The 17,182-nt window shown below is 29.4% G+C and overlaps 1 protein-coding gene across 2 annotated transcripts in view; it reads left to right on the top strand.

The window, feature by feature from the left end:
- Window positions 1-12,003, top strand: part of LOC119602649 (runt-related transcription factor 3) — a 39,892-nt gene extending 27,889 nt beyond the window's left edge. Inside the window, exons 3-6 of one of the 2 annotated variants that reach the window (XM_037954278.1) lie at window positions 651-764; window positions 3,550-3,666; window positions 10,362-10,556; window positions 10,651-12,003. In XM_037954278.1, the coding sequence (XP_037810206.1) occupies window positions 651-764; window positions 3,550-3,666; window positions 10,362-10,556; window positions 10,651-11,516 (1,292 nt within the window). In that variant the 3' untranslated portion in view covers window positions 11,517-12,003. The remainder of the gene's footprint in view (window positions 1-650; window positions 765-3,549; window positions 3,667-10,361; window positions 10,557-10,650) is intronic. The other variant, XM_037954279.1, reaches the window with a different exon arrangement.
- The last annotated feature ends 5,179 nt before the right edge of the window (window positions 12,004-17,182 follow it).

The raw sequence follows: 17,182 nt of genomic DNA on the forward strand, positions 1-17,182 counted from the left end.
ATATATCTTGACTATAGGTCAGTCTATCATCTCGACTATAGGTCCGTCTATCATGTCGACTATAGATCACTTTATAGCCTCCACTACATATTAGGGTATTGTCTTGATTATAGATTACTTTACAGTCTCGATTATCTATAGTAGAGGCTGTATATCTAGTTGTAGCGAATATATTTCAGTCCAATTTCTTGACTATGGAACAGTCTGCAGTCTCGGTTTTTGATCAGTTCAAATTCCCGACTTTGTATCTGTCTATATTAGAGATTAGTATATACTCTTGACTATAGAAAAGTATATACTCTCGACTATATATCAGATCAGTTTAAAATCTCGGATATAAATCATTCTACCATCTCGGTTACAGATTAGTCAACAGTCTCGACTGCAGATCAGTCTTTAATCTCATCTATAATCTCGGTTTTAGGTCAGTCTATAGTCCTGACTATAGATCAGAGTATATTTACGAGAGTAGATCAGTCTATACTCTCGACAATAGATTAGTCTATAATATCGATTATGGATCATTCTTTGGAATCGACTATATATTAGTTTATACTGCCATCTATAGATCAGAATACAATCTAAAATTATCTTGTTTTGGCAATAACAATATTATTAATTAAAAATATTTTTCTTTAATTTACTTTCAGGGAAAAGCTTTACATTGACAATCACAGTTTCAACAAATCCGCCCCATATAGCCACCTACAATAAAGCCATTAAAGTCACCGTCGATGGACCCCGGGAACCGCGTTCAAAAACCAGTAAGTAGTTCATAAAGCAGACAAACAAAAATTTTAAGCAATACAAGAATAAAATTACACTTTCTACAACAGACATTGATAACACAGTAAAACTCATAAATCCTTGAATATAAAATGGGGGTAAAATAAGATTTAATTTTAGTTAAACATTCTAAAATACAAGACAATTCATTAGATTTAGTGATAAATTTACACAAAACACTAACATTTAAAGAGAGAGATAGAAATATACAAAAATTATAAAATTCTAAATGGGAAGTATGCCCGGAAATAGGAATGATTCGTTGGAAATTATTTGCTTTTTAAATTCAGGATTTTGAGCTGGACATTAAGTACTTATAATACATAGAGACTGATTTTGCGTATATGGCCTAGAGTTTGATCCCTATGAAAATTTAATCCCTAAACTAAGATTTAAACCATCACATAGTGACAAGGATGTCGAAGAGCTTTACGTAAGTACCTGGCGTACTTGGCCCTATCTCACGGTGGTACCACTGGGTGAGTAAAAAGTAAACAACGCACAACTGTGTATCTTACACGCAGGTTGCAATTTTTGTACATGGATAAAGCCGGTCCATGTGCAAGCACTTTGCTCGAGTACTTGAGCTATCTAATCTCTGACCATTGCTGCCCTGTTGCTTAACTTCCGAGATGTAAAACATCACTTCAGAGGGATGGCCTCTGTTGATTCGGCAACAGCACCTAGAGACGAAATCGGTAGACCGAAGAACGAATCCATCAAATAAGCCGAGACTATGTTTTTACTTTCAGTGGCACACTGTGGTAATTCTGATATGAACAGAGTTTACTCTGAACATATCTGGACAAGGAAGGAAAATTCACCTAACTAAGCCAGGCAGTAAATTGTAAACACCAATTTATAGTCCCGGCCGGCTAGAGGTATTGGTAGCACCTATCTACCCCCGGATTGCAATACACCAAGATGGGATCTGTCATCAGGGATAACATGCCCGGGGGGCATCAGATAATGACAATGTTATGAAACAGGTTGCACAAAATTACCATGAAATATATATCTGAGACTAGCTTTACTTCCCTTCCGACTAGTCTAGCTTCTGCCATTCATCCAAAGATAGTTTATGGCCATTTACATACGGTTGGAAGTTGTTATTGTTTTGTCCTTGTTTGGTTTTAAATACTCATTCTCTATGCCATACATTTTACATACATACATATAGAAAACAATTCATCTTTTAAGAATATTCATTAATGCTAAATAACATTACAATAAAAAGGGTTAACAAAAACAGCAATAAACAACTGAAAATGAACGTACAACTTTTGTAAAATAAACTAGAAAATGCTACTCTTACATCTGCATTGTACATTGAATTCAAAAGTCCATTTTGTTTTTAAAATATTTATAAAGATGCAAATATATTACATTTTGCATATGTTAAGCCCTAGGTTTGCTTTCTTTCTTTTATACAAAAAAAAAAGGAAAACAAAAAAATTATAACAGTAAAAAACTATATTTTTATATAAAGACTGTTGGTAAAATATACATTTTATGGAAGTAAAATAATATAATCCTTTTTGTTACTCATACTTAAATATGTCCTTGTCCTTTAAGTTACAATAAAACACAATTGTTTTATTCATTTTACTTACTATTCCACAAAATGATTTATCTCATTTATATATACACAGACAATTGCAAATATGTATGTCTGTATATAAAAGCAAACATATACACACACAAAACATTAAGTTACATCCTCTTTTTTGAAGGCTTCTGTTTTAATTTCTAAACTTTAGTAGTTTTTCATTTTTAGAAGAGAGGAGAAAGAGAAACATTTTTAGTTTTAATATTTTAAAAGTTTTCTATTGTTGCAAGTTTAGAAAAAGGGTTATTATATTTTAATGAAGGCATTTATCTGTAATAAGGTGGTATCTCTATATTACATTTTCAACTTCTAGTATTTTTTTTCCAATTCTTAAAGACCAACTCGTAGAATCTGTCCACAATTTTAATTTCTTACAAATGCATAAATATTATGATGGAGTCTATTAAGACATAGAATATTAACATTTGCAATTGGTAAAATGTAAAATGTGAACTTAATATGTTAACTTTCAAAGGCAATTTAAATTATTTTAAGAAATCTCTTTGTTCAGTAAATATTTAAAATTTACCTAAATTAGTCCTTAATTAATATTAATCATACGCCATGTATAACAATAAGAGCGTTGAAGAAATTAATGTTAATAATTATGGAACTATAAAAGTGATGCGTAATTAAATCGAAATATAATAATAAGAGAAATTAAGCTTTAAGATAAATATTTGATAGAATACAGGACACATTTTTATAAATAAGTAATCATTCTCAAACTTTAAATGGGTAAGAACTTCACCTTTCTTGGGTATAATGGTTGTGATATAATGTGCCCAGTGGGCCACTTTTGGTAAGCAGAACTAGCGCTGTGGGATGAACCGAACGTAATGTTACGGTGCCCAAATTATGATTTTTTGAACTTCTTAACATAACTAACTCAAAATTTCACTTCATTCCTCGCTATAAGAACACTACCCTAATATACAATACATTCACTAGACACTTATGTATGTGTTAAACTTTATCCAAGAAGTATTACTACAAAGAAAAAAAACTAATAAAGTTTTGATTAGGGTTAAATTTTAACAAGTACAGTTTACACCTTAGTATTAACACTCTACATCTAAGAAAATTTGTTTCCACACACTCACACAAAAACCTTAATTAAGAGCAGATTATTAAAAAACATTCAAAACATTCAGTGTTATCAATTTTAGGACAACAGCAACAATTTCATTTCGCTTTCGGCCAAAGACCTTTTCATTTTTCAACGGATCCTCTATCCGGTTTTCGTATGCCACCAATTGGCAACTGTCAAAGTAAGTATGAATTTTAATTAAACATATTAACATTTTCATATATCAAAAATATAAATAAATTAAAAGCATGATTTAAATCCCTTTTTTAATTTGTTCAATTTTAAGTTCATTTTAAATGTTTTTTTTGTTTTATTAAATATTTTGGTTTGTTGTTTATATTAACAAAGCTACACTTAAAACCATAATATTAATAGCTGTTAAGTGTATATATTTTACGTTTTTCTATTTAAAACAAAAAAAAAAAAACATAGAATCTGTGAAAAAAAGCTGCTGTTAAAAAAATAATAATACCACTGTCAGACACCACAAAATCGAACCTCAAAAAGCCGCATAAAAATCCACACAAAAACGATTAGTTTGTTGGTTTGTTTGTTTTTTTTTTTTTGCAATTTTTTCAATATAGGTACTTTCACAATTATTTGTTAAACAAATATATAAACATACACAAATTTTTTCATAATAGTTGAGGTAAAAAGATTGATGTATGAATGATTTTTTGTGTATTTCATGAAAAAATTCTATAGTTTTAGTGAACAACAATTGAGGTTTTATTTTGTCACAGGAATATAGTTAATTTTAGCTAATAATATTAAAAGCAGAAATACAACAAATAATTAGATTTTTCAACAAAAATTTTAATTCTAAACATAAAGTGAGAATAGACATTTTTTTCATACTGATAATTCATAATTAATATTAATCATACGTCATGTATAACAAAATGGTAGTTGTATAAATAAATATTAATAATTTTGAAAACAGACAAGAGGAAGAGATCAGGGGCCAAAGTAATGAAAATGGTTATTCGATCAATAAGTTAATAACTTAGTTAGTAGTAAGTTAAGCTAGTGAGTTAGTGGTTAGTAAGTTAAGTTAGTAACTAGTAAGTTAAGTTAGTAAGTTAGTAAATTAGTAAGTTAGTAAGTTAGTAAGTTAGTATGTTAGTAAGTTAGTAAGTTAGTAAGTTAGTAAGTTAGTAAGTTAGTAAGTTAGTAAGATAGTTAGTTAGTAAGTCATTAAGTTAGTAAGTTAGTAAGTTAGTAAATTAGTAAATTAGTAAATTAGTAAGTTAGTAAGTTAATAAGTTAGTAAGTTAGTAAGTTATTAAATTAGTAAGTTAGTAAATTAGTAAGTTAGTAAGTTTGTAAGTTTGTAATCAGAACAGTTCCAGGGACTCAAGTCTGGTTATTCTCTCATTCGAAAATACCTTAAATTGTCTTCATTTTATTAAAATAATTGGTATTAATTACACTTTCATATACAGACTTGCCAATGCAGAATTTTTCTACAATAAATTAATTAATAATCTGCTAATTTCAGCAGCAGCAACAAAGTATAATTTTAAATTTGTGGCCTTTATTTTATAATGTCTGCTACAAACTTCATTTTGTTTAATTTACAAATAAAATTATTTTAATAAAAAAACACAACTTTAGCATTTATTTAAAATACTATGATGGGTTTTTTTTTAGCATACACAACTATATGATTATTATCATTATTATGAATATAAATATTTTTTCCTATAATAATAAATAATTTATTCATAAATAAATTACCTTGCAGTTGTAGTTGTAGCTGCCTGTATACTGAGGTTTATATTCATATTTTTATGATTGTCGTTTATATATTTTTGCAATATTTTTTTTGTAAATGTTCGTTTGTTGTTTTTTTGTTTTCAGCAACCAAACACGAAATAATAAATTGAATTATGTGTTTTCTGGAAAAAGGCATTAAATTAATGTCATAAACATCAGTGGTATAAATTTAATAAATTAAATGTTGTTGCTGTTGTTGTTAAAGCAGTTGCTGCTGCAATTATATGTTGCATGTATATTCTCTACTGTCAACAGCTAATGAATTGACTGTTTTTAATTTTTTTTAATGTTTGCAGCGGCTTTTGGTGATTAAATGTGTCTGTTTATAAGTTACATTTTTAACTAGTCTAAAGAAATTAATGCAAAATTATAAAATACATAAGTACCAACTCTGCTTTAACTACTTTTTACAACTTTCTACTTCTTCTTTCGACATTTTAACTACATATATATGTATGTATGTGTTTCATCGAGCAGACATCGCTCTGTGTGCTTTTAGCCAGAACATATATTAAGGAATCCGAGGCTCAACTCATTAATATAGGATTCCTTAATATGGGCTTCACCTATGCATCCAACTAAAATAACTCGTAGTGAGATCCCTGCGAAAGCTCGTTATAAATTCAAAAGCGATTAGATTAGATTAAAATTCTGTTCATCACCAACAAATCACTTAAATGTTTAGCTAAATACTTTATTCTTAAAAATGTTTGATTTATTAAGTTCTGTAAATTTCGATCATAAAGCTTTCAAGCCACCATGTAGCTTGGAAAAAATTCAAAATTTATAACAATTTTAATAACTTTTCGAACATCTCCTTGAATTAGTATATTATAGGACTTACGCCCTTAAATTATTTCACCTTCCTATTAAGGATATCAAATATTTTATGTATATAATATTTGCATTTATTCATTTATGATTGTGTATGTGTGTTTAACTGTTAAATACCACTATATAAAATTGAAAATCAAAATTGTTATTTATTATTTATTTAAATATTTTATTAAGCTAAACCCGCACGACTTAATTACTGGCAACGTAAAAAAAACAACAAACAAACAAATATTTTATTAATTTCACAATTTTAAATGACAGCCACACACACACACGCATATTTACAAACAAAAAAATTACAAACAATAATTTCGTATTGAAAAAAATGGTAAAAATCACAATATTTAACAAACTCTGGGCTTAATACTAAAGTGATCAAAATACAAATATATTAATACATAAATACATACATATGTATATGTATACCCGGCAGTATGGGAAGGCTATCCCCAATTTATGATTTTGCATAAAATTATCGATTACTACTTACTATGACTAGCCTAAGTGTCTTAAAGGTTTACTTAGAAACACAGGTATGACAATTAACTACACGTTATATTACTTAGGAACAGTAAAGTAACAATTGATTTATTCTTTGTATTTTCATCTAAGTATGTAGTTATAAATTTGTGAGTGGAGTTATATTGATTCCCTACAGAACTGCTGGGTATTTTATATATATATTTTTTTTATTTATGACTTTTTTGTTGTTATTATTGTTGGTAATAAAGCCACATAATTAAAGGAGGTAGAAAATGTTTAAGCCAATAGCATTAATAAAGCCACCACAAAATCAATATTCACCATTTAAACTGGTACCGCGCGCGCCTATAAAAACTAATTAATAATTTTCGAATGGTCTATTAATTAAGCCTAATTATTATACATACATACATATACACATACATAAGTTTGTATGTATGTGCGGATTTATTTATAATTTTCTTTTTTTGCATATATTGCAACATAAAATTTTTATATAAATATGTACATTTACATGTGAATACATTGTATAGTGTAGGACATGTGTTCGTGGGTCTATTGGAAAAAAATAAAAAACATTTTCTGATATCATCAAACTGTGTAAGTACAGTCCTATGTAAGTTCAATTTTAATCAATTAAAACTAATTTTACTGCCATCGTTGGGCAGTTAAATTCTTCGTGTCGTCATAATAGAGGCATTGGCACAAAGGATCTACTAGAGCAGTTGATGTAGACTTAAGAACTTTTTTGTGGCACAATTCAAATATATTCAGCTACTGATCAATATCATCAAACCTATGTTACAGTTTATTCAGAAATTAAACTAAAGAGGATTTTTCTTTCACTTTTTCACCCCCCCGGGGCATGTTTCCATGATGATAGATCCCATCATGGTGTATTGCAATCCCGGGGTATAGAGGTGCTACCAGTACCTCTAGTCTGCCGGGACTATAAACTGGTGATGTCACTTAACTCCTCGGCTAGTCCTTGGTATGATTTGACATGGGGTCTAACCAGAGAACCACATAATCTGGTACTACGGGTGGCCAGTTGCTCACAGGACCATGTACTGGCTGGTCAGTTGGTTGAGGTTCCTTCGGGATCCACCTAGTGGCTGTGGTTTAAGCCCAAATTCGCGCGGAGAGTCAATATTTCGGAATAAGTTCGGTGCTGTTGACGAGACAACATATACCCCACATAGGAGTGACTGTGGGACTAAGCGTTGAAAATGAGTTGGTGTTAATTGTATCTGGTACGAGATGAATGTGGGGTATGCGGGCCTCACCCACCCATTTACCTAGAATAAGTGTGTCGTATGTTTTTCTCTTATGAATGTGTCGGATGAATGAGAAGTGTGCTGGGTTGAATGATGATGGATGAAAGGTATCATATTCAAATGATACCATTGAATTTTCCTTCTTTGTCCAGTAAACTCTGTTCATATCAGAATTACCATAGTGTGTCACTGTGACTAAGAACAAAGTCTCGGCTTATTTGATGGATTCGTACTTCGGTCTACCGGTTACTTCTCTAGGTGTTGCTGCCGAATCAGAGGCCATCCTATCTGCATGGTTGTAAACGGAAGTGATGTTTACATCTCGGAAGTTAAGCAACGGGACATCAATGGTCAGAGATTAGATAGCTCAAGTACTCGAGCAAAGTGCTTGTACATGGACCGGCTTAGCCATGTACAAAAATTGCCACCTGATTTCTTCATTGAAAATTGAAGGGGCGGTGGTGAGTCGTGAGTGGTTGAAAAAGACCACCGTGAGATAGGCCAACACGGCAGGTACTCACGTAAAGCAGTTCGACATTTCTATCACATTCAAGCCACGTTGCTAGTTCTATGTTCTCTAAAAGAATTGAACTTATGAATGTGGAAAATTTTGATTAAGTGACTAAATATTTCATCCATAAAAGTACCATAAACTTTTCAATTTAATCACGTTTATATAGAGGCTACAAATTCGAAAAAATCTACACAAAACAAAATTTAAAATGTCTGCTGCAGCACATATACACAAACAGAATTTGTAATAAATTGTATTTGAAAAAAAAGAAAATATTGTATGTATATAAAAACATTGACGGTATCGTAGAGGACACCAGCAAAAACATCATATTTTATACATATTTCATTTCACAGACAACTTTCATAGATAGGCACCAATATCACAAACCTACATACATATGCAAATATCCAACAAGGCGACAGACATTGGAAATCTAATGAATTCAATACAACATGTGTATTTTAGATGAAATACTGAAAAAAAATTATAAAAATAAACACAACACTACCATGGCCAGTAACCCAGCTCCATTGAGAGCAAATGCTTCAATTAGTTTGATATAATATAATAAAATGTTACATACACACACATACGAACTTATTTATATGTACAAATATAGGAAATTTTTGTCATGTTTACTTTTTATCCCAACCGAAGGACGGATAGACAGACCCATAGATTTCTTTTTCTATGGAAGTTTTGTCTATGTCGTTATGTCCAATAATCAGTAGCCAAAACCCGCATAATGGTTGTCATTCATTTACACTAGGGCTGCATATACAATGTAGTATGCGACACGCCATATTGGCATAATTAGCGGCCCACATTTATTTTATTGATGGTCATTTGCTTCGGTAATTTTTTGTTTTATAATTTGAATATTACAGCATCCTTCTAATGACTTTTAACTACACGCAATTTTATTTATATGTGCAGTTTTTATTTTGCAATTTTTTTTTAACGTTTAATAGGTAATATTGGGGGGAATTTTAAAAATCCTTCAGGTCCATAATGCCAAAAAACAGTGTTCTTGAAATATGTAGTTGTGTAGTTGAAAGGCTGAGTTTAAGTCTCCAATATTTCCATAGATTTTCATATAAAATTATGATTTACATTTTAATCTATAGAAAATTTAATGTAACACTTTTTCTATAGAAAAATTTTTTCATAGAGAAAGGTATGAGTATAACAGTTTTTACCGATTTATAGAAAAGTTTGTGAATAATAAAGTTTTTACTTCTAAAAAAAGTGTTCTATAGAAGAAAAATATAGAAGAATTTTTGGACAATAATTTTTTTATACAAAAATATGTGTATAACAGTTTTTTATATAAAAAATATTTGTGTATAACAGTTTCTATAAAAAAAATTTGATTATAACAGCATAACGATAGAAAAATGTTGTAAATTTTTTCTATAGATAAATGTATGTATAACAATGTTTGCTACAGAAAAATTTGTGTATAGAAATTTTTTCTATAGAAAAGCATATTTTTATGGAAAAACTATAGAAATATTTGTGTTAAACAGTTTTTCCCGTAGAAAAGTTTCTATGTATAACAGTTTTTCTGTCATAAAATGTTTAATTTTACTAAACATTGTGTATAACACTTTCTCAACCAAAACAACTTGTGTTTACCATTTTTATTTTGGAAATAATTATAACACTTATAACACTTTTAATTGCATCTAACAGAATTTTCTATAGAAACAAATTTTTTATATTTTCTTTAGTAAAACCTTTCTATAACAGTTAAGAGCTTTGTAAGTTCTTGAACTGTATTATCGGCTTTACGTTATTTATAATTTTTTCTAAGTTTTTACGCTTGGCATGTGCATGTTTTCCATTTTTAAAAGTTTTCCGTTTTGTGTTGAGTCTTCCTTAGTTTTTAACAAAAAAAAAAAAAAAATCAATAAAAATAAAAAAATAAGCAAAATCACTTAACACTCCACCCCCATGTGTCCCAATTTTTGGTTCATTTAGGTGCCAGCAATACACATTGGGGTTATGGTTCAGCAACCGCCTATTCACCCTATTTGGCCAGCAGTGGTTTATCATCATGTACAACCCCAACATCAGCACAATTTAATAATCCAGCTTTGGGTTTCTCCTGCTCATCCAATGAGCAACCGAATAATCAAGATTTTACAGGAGCTTCCAATAGAGATTGTGTGCCAAGTAAGTGTTGAAAAGAAGAAAGAAAAAAGGGTTGAAAAGTGACAACAGAGTAAACAATAAAAATAACAATTTTCAAATTTGTTCCCCAAAACAGTGTTACCGGATTCTACAGCATCCGATTTGGATCAGCATTTAAGTAATCTAGTGGGTTCTACTACCGGGCAAATGACACATCATAGTTTATTGGGATCTAGCGGACAAACTGCTATTTCATCAACGGTTAATGGTGGAGCAGTGGCGGGTACAAATTCCATATTAGTGCCGCGTTATCATAATACCAACAACGATTACAATGTACATTCTAGTCAAAATGGTCCACGCAGTTTAAGTGATTCTTCTCAAGCTGAGTCACCGGTGCAGGAGGATTTACTATCGACTAACACACCCAATTTGGGAGGTACTAATGGTAATGCTGCCGCAAATGGTGGCACAAATAGCAATTCGAATGGTTCAGCCAATAATTCCTTGGTGGGAGCAAATCAGAATTTCAGCGGTATTGTAAATCAAACACAAAATTCAGCAGGTTATGGTGGAGCAACTGGCACGGGTGTGGGAGTGGGTGGGGGACATACTGGTGCAGCTGGAGCTGGCTGTAATGGTTCTTTATATCCTGTCTTACCGGCTAGTTTATTGTATTCACAACTTTATACCGCCGCCAATCAATCGCATGGTTTCCATTCTCATGCCTTACCCTCCCACACTTCCCCCAATTCCACAGTTCACGGTGAATTGCAAAGTGTTATGGATCATATCAGTAATGTGGGTGTAAGACAACAGCATAATATCATGTCCGGTGGTGGAGTCACCCACCCTGGAGATTTGACCTTAATAGGAAATTGTGGAGCCTCGGTGAGAAATATAGAAGATGGTAATACTAATCGGCAATTGACCGCCCTGGCTGCTCATCGCGGTCATCATAATCCAGCTGATAATGGGGGTAGTGTTTGGCGGCCATATTGAGGTCAGGTGCTTTGGTGCGGCTCGGCTGTCCTTTAGTGTTACGAGAATCCAGCGGAAGAGGGTACGGCTGTAGGTACAGAGAGCAAGCACTGGTAAGAAATCTAGAGTTGAAATATAAGTGTGATTTTGTAAATAATTGTATAGATATAAAAATTAGTTCAATATTTAAAAGAAAACAAAAAGCAAACCCAAAATTTTAGTTAATTTATTTCAAATTCAATTACCACATAAGACTAAGAAGAGTTTTTAACAAATGAAAGAAATATCATTTAAAAAACGTACTCGTATAATTGTTAAATTAAATGTTAAATCTTTTCGTATAAAAAAACCCCAAAATAAAAAATAAATAAATTTTTGCAAAATCACTTTAAACAGAGCGCATCTAAGTTCCTAAAAAGAATTAAAAGAAATTTAAGTTTAATCCTTTATATGATTTTCAAACAAAATCTTGTAATTTATTGTAAATATGTTTTTTTTTTTTCTTCCTTAAAATCCTTCTTCCTGTTTATTTAACTGTAATAAATGTGCAATTTGTTTTTCTGTTTTCAGTTTGTTAAATGATTTTCTAATAAAATTAAATAAATTGTGTACTATTATCATTAATAACAAATAAAAATTTAAAATAAATGTCGTTTAAATGTAGTCAAAAATAAATATATATTTAAAAACTATAATTATAAAAACCTTTTTTGTAAATATTAAAATGGATAAAAATTATAAATTAAAAAAAAGAAGAAAAAAAATTAACTTCCCCCAAACAAAATCTAGTCAATATTGAAATAGTACAGAGGTAAATTACTTTAGACTTTACTTTAACATAAAAAAGAAAATAATAACTAAAATTTTCAACATTTTTAAAATAAACTCAAAATATAATAATAAAAATAAAACTTAAAAGAATTGAAATAATAAGATAATGAAAAGAAAATAAATTTAATGCAAATTTTAATTAAGTTCATCATACAGAAACTCTATAAAGTTTATTATTTGTAGTGTCTAAACTGAAAATGATTTTAAATAAAAAATAATAAAAATAAACTAATATATAATTCAATTATAGAACAGAAAACCAAAAGAAAAAAAACTTTATTATCAACTTGAATATGATGTGAGAAAATAAATGATTAATGATTATACATACAAACAAAGTATATGTATTAATATTCTCAAAAGAAACATATCTTCAAATGAGTTTTATTTTAAGCTTTATGGACAAAAAAAAAGGGTAAGATTAAAGGTGTTGTTTAAACATAATTAAAATTCGACATTCTACAGAAAAGAGTCGAATAGAGAACAATAGAGTCGAATGAAACGTGATCATTTAACAAATCTGCAAATATTCTTTATATTTGACACACTAGCGCATCATATACCAAATTTAATTTTAACCAAAAAAACTTTAATTACCAAGTAAGGGGTTAGAACTTACTTATACAATATAGTATTTTAATATAATATAGTTAGTTAGTTAATATAGTTAGTTAGTTAGTTAATTAGTTAATTAGTTAGTTAGTTAGTTAGTAGTTAGTTAGTTAGTTAGTTAGTTAGTAGTTAGTTAGTTAGTTAGTTAATATAGTAGTTAGTTAGTTAATTAGTTATAGTTAGTTAGTTAGTTAGTTAGTTAGTTAGTTGTTAGTTAGTTAGTTAGTAATTTAGTTAGTTAGTTAGTTAGTTAGTTAGTTAGTTAGTAGTTAGTTAGTTAGTTAGTTAGTTAGTTAGTTAGTTAGTAGTTGTTAGTAGTTAGTTAGTTAGTTAGTAGTAGTTAGTTAGTTAGTTAGTTAGTTAGTTAGTTAGTTAGTTAGTTAGTAGTTAGTTAGTTAGTTAGTTAGTTAGTTAGTTAGTTAGTTAGTTAGGTAGTCGTTAGTTAGTTAGTTAGTTAGTTAGTTAGTTAGTTAGTTAGTTAGTTAGTAGTTAGGTTAGTAGTTAGTTAGTTAGTAGTTTATTTAGTTAGTTAGTTAGTTAGTTAGTTAGTTAGTTAGTTAGTTAGTTAGTTAGTTAGTAGTTAGTTAGTTAGTTAGTAGTTAGTTAGTTAGTTAGTTAGTTAGTTAGTTAGTTAGTTAGTTAGTTAGTTAGTAGTTAGTTAGTTAGTAGTTAGTTAGTTAGTTAGTTAGTAGTTAGTTAGTTAGTTAGTTAGTTAGTTAGTTAGTTAGTTAGTTAGTTAGTTAGTTAGTTAGTTAGTTAGTTAGTTAGTTAGTTAGTTAGTTAGTTAGTTAGTTAGTTAGTTAGTAGTTAGTTAGTTAGTTAGTTAGTTAGTTAGTTAGTTAGTTAGTTAGTTAGTTAGTTAGTTAGTTAGTTTAGTTAGTTAGTAGTTAGTTAGTTAGTTAGTTAGTTAGTTAGTTAGTTAGTTAGTTAGTTAGTTAGTAGTTAGTTAGTTAGTTAGTTAGTTAGTTAGTTAGTTAGTTAGTAGTTAGTTAGTTAGTAGTTAGTTAGTTAGTTAGTTAGTTAGTTAGTTAGTTAGTTAGTTAGTTAGTTAGTAGTTAGTTAGTTAGTTAGTTAGTTAGTTAGTTAGTTAGTTAGTTAGTTAGTTAGTTAGTTAGTTAGTTAGTTAGTTAGGTAGTTAGTTAGTTAGTTAGTTAGTTAGTTAGTTAGTTAGTTAGTTAGTTCGTTAGTTAGTTAGTTAGTTAGTTAGTTAGTTAGTTAGTTAGTTAGTTAGTTAGTTAGTTAGTTAGTTAGTTAGTTAGTTAGTTAGTTAGTTAGTTAGTTAGAGTTAGTTAGTTAGTTAGTTAGTTAAGTTAGTTAGTTAGTTAGTTAGTTAGTTAGTTAGTTAGTTAGTTAGTTAGTTAGTTAGTTAGTTAGTTAGTTAGTTAGTTAGTTAGTTAGTTAGTTAGTTAGTTAGTAGTTAGTTAGTTAGTTAGTTAGTTAGTAGTTAGTTAGTTAGTTAGTTAGTTAGTTAGTTAGTTAGTTAGTTAGTTAGTTAGTTAGTTAGTTAGTTAGTTAGTTAGTTAGTTAGTTAGTAGTTAGTTAGTTAGTTAGTTAGTTAGTTAGTTAGTAGTTAGTTAGTTAGTTCGTTAGTTAGTTAGTTAGTTAGTTAGTTAGTTAGTTAGTTAGTAGTTAGTTAGTTAGTTAGTTAGTAGTTAGTTAGTTAGTTAGTTAGTTAGTTAGTTAGTTAGTTAGTTAGTTAGTTAGTTAGTTAGTTAGTTAGTTAGTTAGTTAGTTAGTTAGTTAGTTAGTTAGTTAGTTAGTTAGTTAGTTAGTTAGTTAGTTAGTTAGTTAGTTAGTTAGTTAGTAGTTAGTTAGTTAGTTAGTTAGTTAGTTAGTTAGTTAGTTAGTTAGTTAGTTAGTTAGTTAGTTAGTTAGTTAGTTAGTTAGTTAGTTAGTTAGTTAGTTAGTTAGTTAGTTAGTTAGTTAGTAGTTAGTTAGTTAGTTAGTAGTTAGTTAGTTAGTTAGTTAGTTAGTTAGTTAGTTAGTTAGTTAGTTAGTTAGTTAGTTAGTTAGTTAGTTAGTTAGTTAGTTAGTTAGTTAGTTAGTTAGTTAGTTAGTTAGTTAGTAGTTAGTTAGTTAGTTAGTTAGTTAGTTAGTAGTTAGTTAGTAGTTAGTTAGTAGTTAGTTAGTAGTAGTTAGTTAGTTAGTAGTAGTTAGTTAGTAGTTAGTTAGTTAGTTAGTAGTTAGTTCGTTAGTTAGTTAGTTAGTTAGTTAGTTAGTTAGTTAGTTAGTTAGTTAGTTAGTTAGTTAGTGTTAGTAGTAGTTAGTTAGTTAGTTTAGTTAGTTAGTTAGTTAGTTAGTTAGTAGTTAGTTAGTTAGTTAGTTAGTTAGTTAGTAGTGTTAGTTAGTTAGTTAGTTAGTTAGTTAGTTAGTTAGTTAGTTAGTTAGTTAGTTAGTTAGTTAGTTAGTTAGTTAGTTAGTGTAGTTAGTTAGTTAGTTAGTTAGTTAGTTAGTTAGTTAGTTAGTTAGTTAGTTAGTTAGTTAGTAGTTAGTTAGTTAGTTAGTTAGTAGTTAGTAGTTAGTTTAGTTAGTAGTAGTTAGTTAGTTAGTTAGTTAGTTAGTTAGTTAGTTAGTAGTTAGTTAGTTAGTTAGTTAGTAGTAGTAGTAGTTAGTTAGTTAGTTAGTTAGTTAGTTAGTTAGTTAGTTAGTAGTTAGTTAGTTAGTTAGTTAGTTAGTTAGTAGTTAGTTAGTTAGTTAGTTAGTTAGTTAGTAGTAGTTAGTTAGTTAGTTAGTTAGTTAGTTAGTAGTTAGTTAGTTAGTTAGTTAGTTAGTTAGTTAGTTACATTTAAACCTAATATTTCGTCGTAGATCTTCTCAAGGAGTAGTTATATTTAATTTTGAGCTCGTTTAGGTCATAAATGGCGACTACCGTCAATCAACTTGAAAGCACCTCAACTCCAAACATGTGACATTTTACTGCGATATATCCAATAATTCCACAAATAAAAGTTTCACAGCCACTAAGCAGGCGACGGGAATACTCCCAAAAAAGGAATTTTCTAATTGAGGGGTTATATGGGGTCAGAGGGGGAAATATGGGGAAATCCTTATAAATTTTGGCAGAGGGATTTACATCTACATTGGTTATTTATGCAGAATATCATCATGATATAGTATTTATAAGTGAATGTTGACCATCAAGTCATTTTCTAAAGGGGACTTTGTATAGGAGATAGGGTCAAATGAGGCCCGATCATTACGAAAATCGGCAGTATCATTAAGACTCATATAAAACTAAGTTTTGCCGATTTTTGAACTGATGCAGGAACATTTAACAAATTTATGAGCTTTAAAGTCCTATTCGGGGGGTACGTTTGTATAGAGGCTATACGAAATAATGGACCGATTTTTACCATTTTCAAATTATATTTTAAAATACGACCTGTAGAGTGGGCACAAGATTTACATGGACACACAGACGGATAGACAGACGGACAGAAGGACGGACATAGCTACATCGACTCAAAAAGTGATTTTGAACCAATTGGTATACTTTAAGGTGGGTGTGGGACCCATTTTTTTTGGGTGTTACAAACATCAGCTCAAACGCACAATGTGTAGGGTATTAAAATAATATTTAACTTAAATTTTAAGAGTTAATCTCTTTGAAAAAATAGACAAATTGTCACCAAAATATCTATCTAAAATACACCTTTTAATCCGCTCCACAAAGGTATACAAATAACTAACAAATTGACATTCATACTATGATACAACCGACTAACACCTACGGAAAGTAATTTTCTGCTCAATTAACTAGAACACATTGTGGCAACCAATTACGTTAAAAATATCCATAGATAAAGTTACAATAATTGTAACAATCCAACTAAAATGTTATAAAAGACAAACGAATAACAGACCAATCCAATAGATGGAACAGAAACTAAAAATAAAAAATGCCAAATGAAACGAAATGGAACAAATAAAAAATAGAAATAAAAGCAAAAAAGAAAAACCACAAAAATTAAACTTATCGAGAAAGAAAACTTCGGAGAAAAAAGACAAATTAATGTTTTATTTTTAAAAGGAATTTAAAAAACTAAATACATAGTTTTTCTTGATAAATTTAATAAAAGGATTAATTAAAATCCTTCGTTTTATTTTCGACAAAAACATTCTTTTAACATATTTCGCATAACAAATGATTATATAAGTTGTTAAACAAACAATGCTCATACTTAATAATTATTAGCTGGAAAAATGAAATTAAACTTTATCTCTTCAAACTCATCGACAACAAG

Source organism: Lucilia sericata, unplaced genomic scaffold, assembly GCF_015586225.1.
Source record: "Lucilia sericata isolate MDLA Ls3-8-SP2 unplaced genomic scaffold, ASM1558622v1 Contig000247F_arrow, whole genome shotgun sequence".
NCBI classification, from domain to species: Eukaryota; Metazoa; Arthropoda; class Insecta; order Diptera; family Calliphoridae; genus Lucilia; species Lucilia sericata.